The 17685-nt window shown below is 36.5% G+C and overlaps 1 protein-coding gene across 1 annotated transcript in view; it reads left to right on the top strand.

Annotated features, from left to right (window-relative positions):
* Nucleotides 1-16717, top strand: part of ARRDC1 (arrestin domain containing 1) — a 55853-nt gene extending 39136 nt beyond the window's left edge. The window contains exons 3-8 of the mRNA XM_053695876.1: nt 777-827; nt 3522-3676; nt 6228-6410; nt 7777-7953; nt 11507-11930; nt 12491-16717. Of these exons, the coding sequence (XP_053551851.1) occupies nt 777-827; nt 3522-3676; nt 6228-6410; nt 7777-7953; nt 11507-11930; nt 12491-12555 (1055 nt within the window). The 3' untranslated portion in view covers nt 12556-16717. The remainder of the gene's footprint in view (nt 1-776; nt 828-3521; nt 3677-6227; nt 6411-7776; nt 7954-11506; nt 11931-12490) is intronic.
* The last annotated feature ends 968 nt before the right edge of the window (nt 16718-17685 follow it).

Below are 17685 nucleotides of genomic sequence, written 5' to 3'. Positions count from 1 at the left end.
GTTCTTGTTAAACGCTGATGCTCCAGTGTAATACTTCTTTAGGGGTCTATACCAGAGATGTCCAATGTTGTGTTTTTGGTTTTTTTTTTGGCATGGAGAGCCGTGCACTGGAATTGACCGGGGCCAGATTACATTTTACCCACACTTTGCTGCTAAAGATAATGCATTATAATATGCAGTATATTCATATATGCGCTTTGTTATTGACGTTTTGCTGTCTCTTATAGAAATGAGTTCTCTATGTAAAAGTTTGCAATAGGGGACAGTGTACACAGGTGGAACCTGGTGTATGTTTAAACGTTAACATTACGCCTAATGCAAATCAAATTTACGTTGTTTTCAGTGCACTTTACTTTTTTAAAAAATTATTTTCGTATGCATAGGTTTTCCTTTCAGAGTAATTAGTATTTTGAGAAAAGCTTGATACCTTTAATTTGCGAGAAAACACATTTGTAGGGAAAAAATGTTTACAGAATTACGCTGGAATTTGAGAGACTTTCATATACACCCATATTCAGCCCATTTTATGATACAACAACAATTACGCTTTGTATTTGTACTTAGAAGTACGAATTTCAATGTGTTGGGGTTTTTCCTTAGGGAGTGCAACATTGCTGTGCCAAATCACTGGAGTGAGATTTTTAAAGGTAAATAGTAAAAATATGACTTATTTGAGAAATGTTTATTTCTTTGTTTTTATTGGCTGCTTTTACTGTTGGCTAAATGTGTCCGCTCACTACACTGGCTCTTTAACACTGAAACCTTTTGCCTTGCAGGGATACTGCAGCCTGGAGACCATAGTTTCCCTTTCCAGTTTATCCTGCCAAGTAAGTGTTGTTGTTTTTGTTGTTTTCTCTCTTAAATACAGTGTTTATTAAAATAAAAATAGAAAAGTGCATTTTAAGATTTAATAGGTTATTAATCATGTTCTGTCCTGAGTAAATCCAGATTGCTTTTAACTAACAGTTTGGTGGTTTTTTTTGTTTTTGTTTTTTTTAAATCCTGTTCATTTTTATATAATATCCTTTTAAACCAGTGTTACACAATCTAAAGTAGAATAGGCAGTCATTTTTTTATATCTCAATAAGATACATTGTTGTCATTTACAGGTATGTTATTAATAAATGGTAAGGTAATAAAACCTTTTAAATGTTGCATCTGTGTTTTAAAGGGACACTAAACACTAAATAAATTCTAGATAGAATGATTGATTCAAAGAAAAGATTAGTCTAAGAATAAGATGTAGGATGTATTTTTGAAAGTTTAATTAGCTGCTTAAACATTGACAAAATAAGTGTAAAGTTTTAGTTTTTAGCTGCCATGTTGTAACTTAGGTTACCTTCTCAGCTGTGGCCAATTAGGGACAGTTATAAATAGGTCACTAGAGTGTGTAGCCAATGGCTGTGTGGAATATAACAGTGTTCTGCACTTCCATTTCTAACAGGAACTAAAAAGCTCACAATTTCAGAATGGAATTACAGGAAAAGGGACAACATAAATAGTATAGTAAAGAGTTGTTTTTTTTGTTTTATATAAGATTTATAATTTTGTATTACCATCTCAGTGTTTGGTCCCTTTTAAACACAAATTGTAAGCTCTGCATGATAATGTGCCTTATCAGAGTATAATTTTACAATGAAGAATAATACAGCTTTATTTTGTCAAATACGTTAGTTTTGTTTCATTTTACTGCTTTTGCTGCCCCCCCAAACACCAGCCACAAACTAAAACACATATATAAGGTTTGAACCTGAATTATTTGCATGTGTGAAGTTATAGAGATAGGTTGGATAACCCAGCCCTTTTCCTTTTTAAGGTGGTTTAGCATGAATTCAATTTAGCTAATAATAATTTAATAAACAGACATATATTCCTTTTGAATATCCATCAAATAGTTAAAAATATATTTATATAGACACAATAATATTCACACCTAAACTACCAAATATGACCAATGTTACCGCAAATGATATTTTTTATATCATGATTGTTCATGCAAAACTGATAATCCACCTTTTTAAAAGAGCAAATGACTAGAGACAAGATTAGGAAGGGGAGAGGACAAAACTTGTTCACAGAAGTGTAGATATTAAAGGGACATGAAACTCCAGATGTTTCTTTCATGATTTGGATAGAGCATGCCGTATTAAACAACTCTCCAATTTACTTCTGTTTTTAAACTTGCTTAGTTCTCTTGGTATCTTTTATTGAAGAGTAAAACTAGGTAGGCTCATAAGAGGCTCAGGAGTGTGCACGTGTCTTTAGTACTCTATGGTAGCTGTGTTTTGCAACATTATTTGTAGCTTTGTTATACAATGTTGCAAAATACTGCTGCTATAGAGTACTAAAGACACGTGCACACTCCTGAGCTCTTATGAGCCTACCTAGTTTTACTCTTCAATTAAAGATACCAAGAAATCAAAGCAAATTTGAAAACAGAAGTGAATTGGAAAGTTGTTTAAAATTGCATGTTCTATCCAATTCATGAAAGTTTCAGCTTGACTTTACTGTCCCTTTAATGGCCCTTTTTTAATATCTGCTTTGCATTTGATAATAGTACATGATATTTTACCTGTACAAACAACCATCAGTGTGCTGACTTTGCGAAAATAAATACAAGTAAAACTTAATTTTTCCATTTTTTAGCCTTTACTTTAAAACCACTCTCTAAATGTTCTCGTTCTCGGTCTAGATTTGAAGCTTAATGCACTGGTGCCTAATTATAAATATGGAGATTATCATGCAGAGCAAGTAGTTCCCAGCTGCACGGCACTTCCTGTTAGACTAAATTGCTCACAAGGAATTATTTGTTTTGTCAGTGGTATTTACTGCAGTGCTGATTGTAGTGTCAGAAAATCCAAACACATTGGTACGCATATGAAAATTCAGTGGAAACAATCCCTTGTTAAAAAAAAAAAAATGCTGCTTCTGCTGATGGAGGAAAAGCCAAGAGTTTATTTTTTGCTTCAATGGCAAAACGTGTTTTTAAGAATTGCTGTCTAACGTTAAAGGGCCGTCAAATACAGCAGAATTGTATAATCCACAAATGCACAATAAAAAAGACAATGCTATAGCACTTACATATATTAAAGAAAGGGAATCTGAGTCCTTGCTTCCTGTTGAAAATTAACAATTTATTGTATATAAGTTAATGGTACGCTCCCATAGTCAGACGCGTTTCACACCTGTGCTTAATCAGAAATCCAGAGATGGTACTTAATCTATTTCTCAGAAAAGAAGTCTACTGATAATTTGAAATTCAAAGTGTTTCCATTTCTTTGCCCTCTCTATCATGTGACAGCTATTGGCCAATTACAGACTCCTACTTGTACACTGAACTCTTGCACATGCTCAGAATGTGTGCATATAAAAAGACAGCACAAATTGATAAGAAAAGTAAATTTGAAAGTTGTTTAAAATTGCACGCTCTATATGGATTATGTAAGTTTAACTTTGTTTTTAGTGTCACACAAGGAAAAAAAATCAATTTTAACTTTTTTTTTTTTTTTTTTCAAACGTAGCTTCAGCTCCAACCTCATTCGAGGGTCCATTTGGGAAGGTGATACATCAGCTCCGAGCGGTCATAGAAACTCGACGACTGTCTAAAGATTACAAGAGCAATTTGCCCTTTTACATCCTGCGGCCTCTTGATTTGAATGAGATCCCAGAAATAGAGGTGTGTTTCTCCATCATACTCTGTACAGAGTTTTTCCAGCTTCAGAGGTTTAAGGGACATAGATGGTCTACTGTGCTAGGGCAGGTTATTATTGCATTGTGGTTTCCATATAACTGTGTTTTTAGCCCCTGCAAATTTTATATATATATATACATATAGTCCTTGATACAATTCGTAGAAGATATTAATGTATCCATGAAAGGCATTAAATTTACCCTCACATATTCCCGACATGAGGTTAGCTTTTTGGACACTATGGAATGCAAGCAAGGGAATAGATTAAGCACAGATCTTTATACTAAACCTACTGATAAGAACACTCTTCTTAGATATGAGAGCTTTCACCCAGACACAATTTTTAAGTCTATACCCTAGGAGCCAGCTATTGCGCACTAAGAGAATTGTTATAGATCAAGAGATACTACCTGATAGGTTAAGATCTATGGGCAACAAATTTGAAAAAAGAGGCTATCCCAAAGAGATTATTGAAAGTAGCATTGGAGATCTTGATACAAAGAAGTATTAAAAACAAAAAGGATATCAATAGACTAGTATTCTCTACAGAATATAGTGAGAGAAGTAAGGATATTTTCCGAATAGGGAGAAAACTTTGGCACCGTCTATCAAAATATAACCCTGAAATAGAATCCTTTAAATTGCCCCCTATGCCTTCCTACCGACGGGTAAAAAATCTCAGGGATCATCTCGGTTAAAGCAGATGTTGGTACTACTAGACCACACACTATCAATTATCTAACTACCCCCAATAAGGATTGTTACCCTTGTTTACATTGTGCGCAATGCAATTCTATTATTAAAGGCAAATTTCTAGCTCAAAACGATAAAAGGAAAACAACTTACTATTAATGGCCTATATACAATCCAAACTAACTTATTTACCTCCTCAAATGCCCATGTGGTTTGAGCTACATTGGCGAGACCACCCAAGCTGCCAGGGATAGGTTCAGCCAACATAAAGCCTCTATTAAATCAAAAGATATGGCCCTACCAGTTTCAGCACACTTCACACAGATGGGACATACTGTAAGTCAGCTCTGTTTCCAGGTAATTGACCACATTCCCCCAACATAGGAGAGGGGGTAACAGGGAGTTCAAACAAAAGTAAGTGTGGTGGATTACATATCTGAATATGCTGCACCCTTATGGTCTGAATAGGGATTATGATTTGTTTTTATAAATTTTGGGTGTTATGTTATCTGGTACCATTAGAGGTCAGTATTTATTGTAATTCTTTTGAAACCTAGATAGGTATGGGTTAATATAATTCCTAATGCAATGTGATTGGTCCAGATCCCCTTTTTAAACTGTATGTTCAGTTGTTTTTAACTACGCATGATTATGGACCATGTAGGTCTGAAACTTCGCTTTTAAGGTTGTTTGTATCCTAATAAAATAATTTTTCACCTTTGACAAAAGCTGTGGTGCTGTCACATTTGATGCATGGAATATACATACATACATACATTTTCAGTTGTTGTCCAATCAGCGCTCCCCATATGGCGCTGATTGGACAACAGTTAAAACCGTTAGTTCACAAAAAAAAATAACTTTTGAAGTGGCCGGCGGGGTGTTTTTCATTTCATATCTATATTGAAAAGTAAGTTATAGCAACTTCATTACAACTGATTAAACTCCATCTATAATATCGCCAACATTCAGGATCTGATTTTAAAAAGGGGAACGTTTACCATCACTTTAAGTGTATAGGACAGATCTTGAAACTTTCCTATTACCAGGTTTTTTTGTTTTGTTTTTTTCTTCTCATTAAAAAGTAATCCTATGTGAGCGCAGGAGCGTGCACACGTTTTTAGCCACCTGACAGCAGTGTTGGCAACTGTGTTTATAGTAACAAAGCGAATTTGAACAAAGCGAATTTGATAATAGAAGCAAATTGGAAAGTGCATGCTCTATCTCAATCCTGAAAGTTAAATTTTTACTTTCAGGTCTCTTTTAACTGGTAACGTTTAGTGCTACATCGCCCCTTTATCTGTTGATGCATATTCCAAGGCTGTATGTACAAAATATGAGTGCTTCATATCGGTAGCCTGTGTGTAACATCCTGTATGTCAGTAAAAACAGATGGTTGCTCATTGCTACATTTTCACTTCATTATTTCTCTTCTTGATTAAAGGGACACTGAACCCAAATGTTCTCTTGCTATCTTTATTTGAAAAAGAAGGCATCTAAGCTAAGAAGCCAGCCAATTTTTTGGTTCAGACACTGGACAGCACTTGTTCATTGGGTGAATTTATCCACCAATTGGCAAGAACCACCCAGGTTGTTCACCAAAAATGGGCCGTCATCTAAACTTACATTCTTGCTTTTCAAATAAATATACCAAGAGAATGAAGACAATTTGATAATAGGAGTAAATTAGAAGTTGCTTAAAATGGCATGCTCTATCTGAATCACAAAAGAAAAAAATTGGGTTCAGTGTCCCTTTAAACACAGACATTGCCTTTTAAAGTCCATAAACTGAATAAGAATTCACACAAGTTTAGATTCATGTTTGTTTCTCTTTCCTGCTTAGCAACTCAGCTGTGCTTCAGCCACAAAGAAATTCAGCTACAAACTGGTGAAGTCTGGTCAGGTGATGCTGAGCGTGACCTCTGACCTTCGTGGCTATGTGGTGGGACAAGCTATCCAGATCCACACAGAGGTGGAGAACAAGTCTGGCAGGGACACGGGGGCTATTGTGGCCTGTCTTATCCAGGTGAGGGGTCAGGCGTTGGGTGACAGAAAAAACAGACTCGCCAGTAAAGAGCAACTACATATTAGACTTGTCTATAATTTCCTGTGTAGATAGCTTTGCCTAGAGTTTTCTGCTTTCCTCAAAAGGACAAAATGGAGAAGACGAGGCAGACTTTGGGCTCGATTTTTATCAAGCTACGGCGGACAGGGGCATACATATGCTCCCCTGTCCGCCGCAGCTCGCCTCTGGTGGGCTGAATTTCCCTGACGGAATTTAACACTGCACGAGAGCGCTATTTTGCGCTCGTGTGCAATGCCGCCCCCTGCCTGTGTACAGCCAATCACGAACGGGCAGCAGCTGTTGGATGAGACCGGGGAGATTGAAATTCTCTACCTATGAGGAAGTGGCTAGGAAGCAGCGGTCTGATGACCGCTGCTTGATAAATTGTGACTGCAGGTTCTCTTGTGAGAACCTGCAGTCAGAGAGGCTTGATAATTTGAGCCCTTAGTAGGTCATTGAGTCCTGCAATAAAGTGGTATCATTGTCTCCAACAAAAAAACAACCCCTTTCAGATGAGCACTTAAAGGATTACTTTCTGTTATAATTTTTAGGCTAAACAACTAACATATTAAAATTAATAAACATTAATTAAAACCTACTGACCTATATTTTCTCCAAAACGAAGTTTCATAATGTTCTAAAAGTTATATCTTTTATTCGCCGATGATGTCACGTTATCCTGCCCACTATTTTCAGCACTGAGTGTTCAAAATACTTAAACCAATAACTTTGTGTTTAAAGCGCCATTTTGAAACCTAGGTATTGTAAACGGATTGGTACAGAGCAAAGGATACCCATGGAGTGGGTTTGGAAAACAATTAAATTTGCAGACAAGATTTCTGATATACGGTAGAGATATGTTAATGAAATGCTATTGCTAAAAAGCGTATTTGGGGTAGTTAGTAACAGGCATAGAAAATATTTACTTACAGTGGCCCTTTAAAGGCCACATTTTAACACATTTTTGGCAGCTGATATCAGTTTATTGTCAGAGATAAGAAGTGGAGAACTATACAACCATAGGGTCGCACATGCTGCATTTTCCAGTAAATGGGTATTTGTGCAGAGGGTCTCTCTAGCAGTTTAAAGATCCTGCACTGTGTTTTGAGCACTTCTCCTTTTTGGCCTTTTCAAAAATCTTTAGATCCTAATTGATTATACCCTGAAAGTGTTTAAAAGACCTCCAGTCACATGATATATGTAAGATTGCTTGCAAAGCGTCTTCATTCATGGCATTATTTGATATTACCAGCTGCGATGTCTGATATTATGTTGATTATTTTTTTTTCCTATCTCTAAAGACTTATTTTTTTTCTCCTCTCTGTAGAAAGTGGCTTACAAATCAAAGCGCTGTGTGTATGACCTCAGGACCATCGCAGAAGTTGAGGGGGCCCCAGTGAAGGCTTGGAAACATGCAGTGTGGAACGAGCAAATCCTGGTGCCGGCACTACCGCATTCCATCTTGCAGGGCTGTAACCTTATCCACATAGACTATTATCTGCAGGTGAGAAATGGTTTTCAGTGCTATGTCTAGGTAGAACCCGCTAATGTGTAATATTTATTTCCGGACCTCCATAAAGAATGTTGTCATTTACAATAAAAACTAGTTTTCTGAAAACAGGGGTAGAAAAATATCACTATGGTTTACTATTCAGGGGTTAAAAGCTTATTACAACACCACAAACCGCTCCCGGTCCCTTTGTCAGCTGCACACACCACCAGAAGAGAAGGGAATCTCGTGGTAAACTACACAGCAAAGGGGCGGGCAAGCTGTAAGCGGCAGAGTCCGCCGCATCATATGAACAAAAAAGAGGAAATGTGGCTGCACAAAAACAGGCACTTGAAATAAAGTTAAAAAAATTAACTTTAAATAAATTCAGCTAAAAAAGAGCCAAGAAACCAAGTATTCCTTACGCGTTTCATGCCTGCCCTTTGCACTTAATTATAGGAATGATTAAGTGCAGCCGCATTTCCTCTTTTTTTAGGGGTTAAAAGCTACTAGCCCAGAGGAAAAAAGTTAGTCCACTCAATGTTACAGATAAGAATAAGTCAAATTTCTAAGTTGTCTGGGACCACTGGATCACTAGAAATTTCAATCCCTGAATCTATAAAACAAACGTAATAACAAAATGACATTCTTGTAGTCATGGTCCACCCTCCGTCTCATGAAATAGTTCCACAAGGGGGTGTGTTAGTTGTAGCTAATCACAGGCTGCCCATTCAGTGGAATACACTATTCACTCTGTCACTTCATACAGTCTTTATTCATTGACCATATTGTTAATGGCTGTGATTAACTGCGTTTGCCACATCTTTGCACACATCTGAGAACAGGGTTTTAAAGTTTGCAAGGTATTAAAGAGATTTTTTTTTTTTCTCAAGAAAATTAGGTATTTATTTAAAAACCAATTGTGCTTAATAAATCTACTTTTCTTGTCATGGTTATGGAGGCATGTCTCTGTTGACCAATAAGAACAGAGAACATTGATCAAGTAGAATCAGCTGTGCACAAACATGCATTCCTAATTCCGTTTAAATGGCCCTTATAATACAGTAATAAAACACTGTTGTTTAATTGAATTAGGCAGTTTGAGAACTGTTTTAACCCCTTTGTAGAAGGGGCTTGCTCCCACTTTAAACCATAGTAAATTACCACTCCTGAGCAGGGTGTAGCCTGTGAGCCAATCGGAGCCTCATGTACATGTAGCTGCCTATCACCGGCCTCTTCTGGTATGCACGTTTAAAGGGACAGTCTAGTCAAAATTAAACTTTCTTGATTCAGATAGGGCATGCCAGTGTAAACAATTTTCCAGTTTACTTTTATTATCAAATTTGCTTTGTTCCCTTGGTGGTATTTTTGAAAAGCTAAACCTAGCTAGGCTCAAACTGATTTCTAAACCGTTGAAAACCGCCTCTTAGCTCAGAGCATTTTAAAGTTTTTCACAGTTAGACAGTACTAGTTCATGTGTGTCATATAGATAACATTGTGCTCACTCCCGTGGAGTTATTTAGGAGTCTGCACTGGTTGGCTAAACTGCATGTCTGTCAAAAGCACTGAGATAAGGGGATAGTCTGCAGAGGCTTAGGTACCAGGTAATCACAGAGATAAAAAGTATATTAATATAAATGGGTAATAAAGGGATTGTCTATCTTTTTAAACAATAAAAATTCTGGTGTAGACTGTCCCTTTAACTGTGCATGGTTAAACATTAGTTACCAGTGAGTGGTTAATAAAAGTTTTCCGGGACCATTATATTTAGTAGAATTGCATAATCAACAAGTGTATACTTTAATTTTCCGGCTTCCTGTACCATGTGACAGCTATCAGCCAATTACATACCTATATACGTATACACTGACCTTTTGCACATGCTCAGTAAGTGTGCATATAAAAAAACGGATAGAGGAAGTAAATTGTAAATTCTCTTAAAACTGCCTGATCTGAGTCATGAAAAGTTTATATTTGACTTTAATGTCCCTTTCCTGTTCATGAATAAACGTTTATTCCTGCATGGTGGCTCTTAAACGTCCCATACTGACACCCTGTGGTTGAAAATGATCAGTGCATCTTAAATCTGCTGTTTGCTGTATCCAAGGTTACCTAAGTGAGGAATTTATCCATCACATTACTGTGATTCACACTGCACTAACGCTTCGGAATTCAGCTTTGGTCTCCGAGGAGCAGCAAAATGTAATAAAGAATTCCTGCGTGCTGTCTGCCTCCTGAGGAATATGGATTTATCAAGTAGTCCTAGCAAAGCCTTTATTAACTGTCTCTCTTCTGTAGCTCACTAAATGCTTCAGTCATGAAATCTGCAATATTTTGTGTAACACTGGGAAATAAATGAAATTTGTATCATGTCACAAGAATTGTTTAATAGTATCCTAGATAAATTTTGCCAACTTTTTAGTATAATACAAAATCACAGTGCACATTTATGTAAACCCCTTGAATGCAAGAATGGGCTTGAATAGAATGTATAGACACTGTACAATGCAGATGGCAAGGTATGGTTCTCTTGTTAACTGTTTCACTGCTGGGCTGCACACAAAACTGTCCTTAGAGGGAACACTGGTCCATACGTAAATCAGTCGTTATAGTTGTTATAGGATAGAAGCAGTGTATCTATAATGTGCAAGAGGTCAGACGAAAAGTAAAACCTTTTAGCTTTGAATTATTACTTGCCTAGAAAATATAATATATTTGTGTCATACTGGTGAAATATTATTTTTTTTAATGCTGTTCCAGTGTAAGTAATTATTTTATGTATTTATGAAAGAGATGGTAAATGCCTAACACTTTACTGCAGCCTTCCAACAGATTAACATATCAGAGTTTGAACCATGTTAGAACAGATTAACTTCTTTTGCAGTAATTTTTTTTCAGTTGCCAAAAATCTCAATTATTTGGTTTCAGCAGAAAAGATGGCAAATTGCAAATTAGGAACAGATATGTGGCAATGTTAGGCAGGGCCGGATTTATAATAAGGCAGAGTAGGCATGAAACTACAGGTTCCCTCCCTAGAGTGGGGGCCTGTCTCTCTGCCTTTTATAAAGCAGGCAGCCTATACTAAGATGGCCCCTGGCAGTGTAATAACAGCACTACGCACGCACAGTGGCCATATTTGTTAAGGTCGCCACGATTATCTGGCTTCCCCTGTGCCTTAACAAATCTTAGTTAAGATTGCCGGTGCAGCTCGGAGGGCGCTTCAGATTTTGGTGTCTACAGGCACCTGAGCTGTAAATCCGGGCCCTGGGGTTAGGCGTGTAAAGTTCCCATTTGTTCTTTTAGTTTTCAGGGCTGGAGAAACCGCAATTTTCAGACTTAAATTACAGGAAAAGGGTGAAAAATTAAATAATGAAAGTGATATGCAATGTTTTGCTTATTCTAATTAAGCATTTTATGTTACAATGTTTTTAGTGTCCCTTCACATGTTGGTATTTGCCTACTAAATGTTGCATATGTACTATTATGGTAGCTCGGTGTCAGTGGGTTGTTAACTTTCTTTGTGATGTGTAGGCCTCATCTGATACGTTTTGTCATCAATATCTTGCAGGTCACAGTGAAGAGTCCAGAGGTTTCGGTCACATTGCCGATATACATTGGAAATATCTCAGTGAATCAGGCCAGGCTAGGCCCTCAACTTTCTTTACGCCACATGCCCTCTGCAGTTGTCCCCAGTGCGCCCCCTGCAGACGATGGGCCAAGCAGCAGCTCTCAGCCTATGGACAATGTATCAATTCCCACAAAGTGCCACTCTCAACAGCAACCACACGCCCCATTTTGTTACGCTCCAGAGCTTAGCTTCCCAGAATCCCAGAATGAAGAGCCAGAAGTCCTTGGATCTCCCTCTCACCCTACCTTATGCTTGTCCACTGGAACTACTGTCCCTTACTTTGCAGAAGGATCTGTGGTGCCGGTAGCCACAGCCAGCAGACTCATTCTACCCCCAGAGTATAGCAGTTGGGGATATCCCTATGGCAAGTATCCTGCTCACAAAATAAGTGCCACTTTTGGCTTATGTATAGAATGGTTAATCTTTGTCTTAACAGAACAGGGACACCATTTCATAAAGAGATGAACTAAGAAGGGAAGAGGCCACACAGCTTAAATTTGGATAGGGCAATGAGGCCTGATGGCAAAGGAAGGTCACTAGAATAGCGACAAGGGAATACCAGTAGGGGGCACAATATGTACTTGGGTGGCTGAGAGATGTGATAGGTAGTGGAGTTCATATGACTTACTTATGATTTTAAGGATAGGGGAAGTTATTAAATGAAGTTGAGACGTGACCTAGAAATTGGATATGACATGATTGGCGGACACGTGACCTGTCCAGAGAAATGTGACTTTAGAGTTGTGGACAATGTGACCTAGATGAGGAGACAATGGATGTCATAGAAGTGTGAGAATGGGTGCAAATAGGGAGGTTTTTTTTGTTTGTTTTTTAATAGAGAATGGATAAGATTAGAGGGGTTGGGGCAATTAAAGAAAATTAAAACCTGCACAGTTTTTTTCATTTTCATCTTTCTCTCCCCAGATGCCCCTCCGTCTTATGAGCAGAGCTGCAGCAGCACCGATGTCCCCAATGGAAACTCAACCTAATTTTTTAAAAGGTTTTGGGCAGATGGTCTGTACACTCCCCATTTTTGGGGTGTGCCCAAAAGGACAATTTTTTTGGGGGGTTTATTTTGTCTGATTGTCCTGCTTTTTTATTTCTCCCTTTCACCTTTAAGAGCCTCTGCTATTTAGGATGTTACAGGCGGGGACTACACTAGATAATTACCACCTCGTGGAGAGGGACAGGATCCCACCCATAATGACTTTGTGGCTCTTTCATTTGCTTGTGAAGGGAATAATTTATGTTTTTATGCACCTAAGATGCCTTATTAAAATTCTAATTGTATATACATGTGTATAAATATATCAAGGACACAGGACTGTGATTCTGTGCTCCCAAAAATCCAGTCTTATGAATGAATGAGTTTGTTTTTCTCCTATCTTGTCATATGAAGACTTTCTATAGTTTGTAAACTAAAATCTATTCCATTTATTTTAATTTAACACCTATGTTGACCAGATTTCCCTCTTGGCCGTGTGTTTTGCAATCTCGGAAAACCTTTTTAATATAATATTTAATGTTCGCTGTGTCACACCCCTGCACATCTACTTAAAAGTATATAGTTTAATGTTCAAACCATAACATCAAATACAGACTTTTTTTTTATTATTATTAATTTTTTTTGTATTGTATATTTGTTTCATTGATTAAAATCCATGTTTTCTTACTATTTTTTTTTTTTTCTGCCCAGGGGTTTCACTTAACACTCCAATAGAGATCATATTTTAATTATTTAAATGATTAAAAAGAGAGAATTGTAACGTTTACTGTGGTGTCTTTAGTTTGTAAAATTTGCCCCCATTACATATTTTGTAACCCTGTGATGGTCAATAATCCTCATGGTTTGTTTCAACCGGGTGCCATAATTGCACAAAAACACAACTTGACTAACAAGCTGATACTGCCATTTGTTTTCCCATGAGCCTACGCTTGAACAAACTATATAGCCGTTACCGTCTGTTCAAAACCAAATCAAGCTTCTCTCTGGCCAAAAACAAATCCTCCCTTCTAGAATGTGTTTTATCCTGACCATAACATATTGGGGGTCGGATTTTTTTTTTATTGTAATATTCACTCATACACATTCAGAAAGGGATAGGTTTGAAGGCCAAGTATTTCTACGTCTTTCACTAGGTTGGGAGCACTCCTGCTTACAAATCCTTTTTTGTACTGTATTGGACTAACCCATATGGCCTGTTTTTAAGACATTTACTGGAAAAATATTGTCTGCATTATGGGATTTTAAAACTCTCCCAAAAAAATAGTTTTTGTAACCAGACTAAATCTCAGGGATAGTAGGCATGACGGCAATTCTAGACGTATGTGGCAAACGCCAGCTATGGTTATTTAAATGTTACAAACTATTCATCACAGGATGGGGGTGTCTTTATAAAACTCAGGAAAACAAATGCACTTTAATTGGTTAGGGCACCCACTGTAGCTTTAGTGAATAATCGCTTGATCCTGGAATCTATTTCTGCAAATACACAGAAAGGAAAACTCGCCCTTTTTATCGCAGGTAAATCTGGTGAATTTGTTAAGCCAGCTCTCATGTTTGCATTTTGAAACAAATAATGGTTTATGTTCTGATTTTGATGTAGATATTACTCCTGGCAAATCTTAGTTAAAGGGATACTATACCCCAAATTTCTTTTTCATTATTCAGATAGAGCATGCAATTTTAAGCGATTTTCTAATTTACTCCTATAAATTTTTCTTTGTTTCTTTATTTGAAAAAGCAGGAATGAAAGCTTTCGAGCTGGCCTATTTTTAATCACTTAAAATTGATTCATTTTAGGTGCTCTATCGGATTTAGTATCCCTTTAATGTGGTTTATGATTGATTTCTATTTCATATAGAAAATGGAGAGTGAAACGGTAGTTCATATTGTTGCCTTAAAATCTAATTTTCATCCCTTACTATATACTTCAAGCATCACATATTAAATAAAAGATTAGGCAAGTTACTCAACTGATGAATTAAATGAATTGGTTCTGAGATTTTTTTTTTTCTATTAAAGGTTGAAATTCTACCGCATTAGTTTCATTTTATGATTGGATATATAACCTTTTCTGATTGTAACGGGTATAAAATACCAGCACACCTAATCTTTTATTTAAGAAGTATGATTCCTTTTTCGGTATGTTCTGACTTTGTTGTATGATACATTATCGAAAAAGCAAATCCTTTAATTTGCAGATCCCCTGGAGGGTAAGGTACTGCAGATTTTTGTAGCACAGGGATTTCAATTCTGGTTTTAATACAGTATATAATAGAACTATGTCATTTTGTTAATTTGCTTTTCAATATGCTTAGAAATTTAAATTTCAGCTGGTATTTGATATAAAGTGTTTATATTCTGTGTATTCAAAGTAGTAAAGAAAAAAAAAAAATAATTTTATGCATAATTTTAAACCTAATATAGAAGTAATGGAACTTTTTTCTGTTCTATAAATCTTAGATTCTTTATTCAAGGTTCCATTATACAATGTAAGAGTCACATTACTGGAAAGTTAAACTTTAACTGTAAAGTATTCGGATCTCGGGTTATAAGGTATTTGGGATACCGTATATCTGATTAAGTAGTCCTACAGCTTAAAGATGAATGGATAACGCTTAAAATATTCTTATACATAAATCCAGTTGTTGTTAAATGTGTCAGTGAATCGGTTGTATTCATACAGTTGTCTCATGGTAGCAGAACTGCCTTGGTCTATAGGAAAGTAAATTATCGCTCTGTGTACGTCCGCATGCTGCATGGAGAATGCATTAGCACAGAGGTTCTGTAGGGCAGGTTTTATTGCAGCATGTGCATGCCAGGCCGTGGGTGCAGTAATCATTAACCCCTCCCATCCTTGATGTTTTATTAGAATGATGTCACCTGGAAGCTGTCAATCCTACAAATAGTAACTAAAATGATACCATTTGCAGCGGCAATATTTTGCCTTTCTGTATTGATAGCACCTAAGAGGTATACTTAATCTTGTGAATTCTGGGGTGCAATCAGCTGGCAGTCGCAGGGTGGCACTGTGCTATATCATCAGCTATGTGCTCAGGGCAATGCATTACATGTCTCTCTGCAAAGGACTAAATAATGGTGCGGCTTGGAACTAGTCATTTCTTATTGTCATCAGTCTCTCACTAAAACTGCACTCCTTCACCTTATATGTCGTCTTCATAAAATACGGAGCAGCATCCTCATTCCAGTGTTGGAAAGTAAAATCCAAAAAATGAAGTGTCAAGGGCATGAAAGGTATTTTGTGCTCTGAAGACAGTGTTACTTTATTTTTATAGTCTTAATTAGTGTTAACAAGTCCCTTTTTGTAATGAAAAAAGGCAGTGTATATTGTTTGTTCTGTTCAGCACTTTGTGAGCAGTAAACCAAATCCCACCATGATAAACCATGTTAGGTGAGTGCATCGGTGGCTGCACAAATCCTGTAACTTTCAGCCTAAATTTTAAATGTTCAGAATACTATTTCTGGATCTAGCTATGACTTTTTATACTAACAATGAGTTTTGTATATTTATTTTTTATTGAAATGCCTTTAACGTAACAGAAATCTGCATTTTATCAAATAAAAACAAACGCACAACAGCAGGTTGCCAGCTATCATTTTTTAATGTGCATTGAAGCCCCCTCTGGCAGTTAATGGGTTAAATGTAGGTCAGAATATTAGCATAGTTTATTCATTTATCACTGGAAGCTTTTAATGCATTTATTTATTTGTTATGTTTAGTATTGCTGCTTAGAATGTTTATAAAGCTTTGTTTATGGTTTGATTGGTGAGATTTGTCAGTGAATATTTTTCTAATCTACATCTTTATGTCCTGGTAAAAAGGGAAATATTTTGGTACTTGGCACTTGCTGATGCTAGTGTACCATGGTTTATACATTGTGACAATATTAAATAACTAAAATTTTGTTTTTTCTTTTTTTCTTTGTTTGTGTTTAGGTTTGTTTTTGGTTTGCTTTTTGCTTTGCAGTCCCTTTAAAAATGAGGAAAATCTAAACTGTGTGAAAGACTGATTAAAACGTTCTTATTGTTATGACCTTTTTGTTTTGTTATTTGCTTTTTGTCTTCAATCCGACAAGTATTTCTGTAATCAATTACTATGTATTTTAATAAATTATTTACAAACCTTTTGTGATGAAAATTTTATTTATTTTAAAAAAAAAATTATATATATTGTATAATATATATATATTGTATGCAAAAGTTTAGGCACCCCTGACAATTTCCATGATTTTCATTTATAAATAATTGGGTGATTTTTATCAGCAATTTCATTCTGATCTATCAAATAACTGAAGGACACAATAATATTTAAGTAGTGAAATGAGGTTTATTGGATTAACAGAAAATGTGCAATATGCATTAAACGAAATTAGACAGGTGCATAAATTTGGGCACCCTTTTTTTTTTATTATTATTTAATTTTTTTATTAAAACATTAGTATACAACAAAAAGAGACACAAAACTTAGAAAAAATGTTGGTACAATTTACATTATGCATTTCATAAAGCTAAACAAGCCAAAGACATTCTGTTTCCATGGAAACAATAAATTTGGGCACCCTTGTCATTTTGTTGATTTGAATACCTGTAACTACCTAGCACTGATTAATTGGAACACACAATTGGTTTGGTGAGCCCATTAACCCTTAAACTTCATAGACAGGTGCATCCAATCATGAGAAAGTGTATTTAAGGTGGCCAATTGCAAGTTGTTGTTCTCTTTGACTCTCCTCTGAAGAATGGCAACATGGGGGCCTCAAAACAACTCTCAAATGACCTGAAAACAAAGATTGATCAACATTATGGTTTAGGGGAAGGCTATAAAAAGCTATTGCAGAGATGTAAGCTGTCAGTGTCCACTGTGAGGAACATAGTGAGGAAATGGAAGACCACAGGCACAGTTCTTGTTAAGGCCAGAAATAAAATATCGGAGAGGCAAAGGATGGTGAGAACGGTCAAAAACAGTCCACAGACCATCTCCAAAGACCTACAACATCATCTTGCTGCAGATGGTGTCACTGTGCATCGTTCAACAATTCAGCGTATGGGAGAGTGATGCGGAAAAAGCCTTTTCTGCACACTCGCCACAAACAGA

Source organism: Bombina bombina, chromosome 12, assembly GCF_027579735.1.
Source record: "Bombina bombina isolate aBomBom1 chromosome 12, aBomBom1.pri, whole genome shotgun sequence".
Lineage (NCBI taxonomy): Eukaryota > Metazoa > Chordata > Amphibia > Anura > Bombinatoridae > Bombina > Bombina bombina.
Note: the sequence above shows the minus strand (reverse complement) of the source record. Positions and strands in the feature narration are given on the sequence as shown.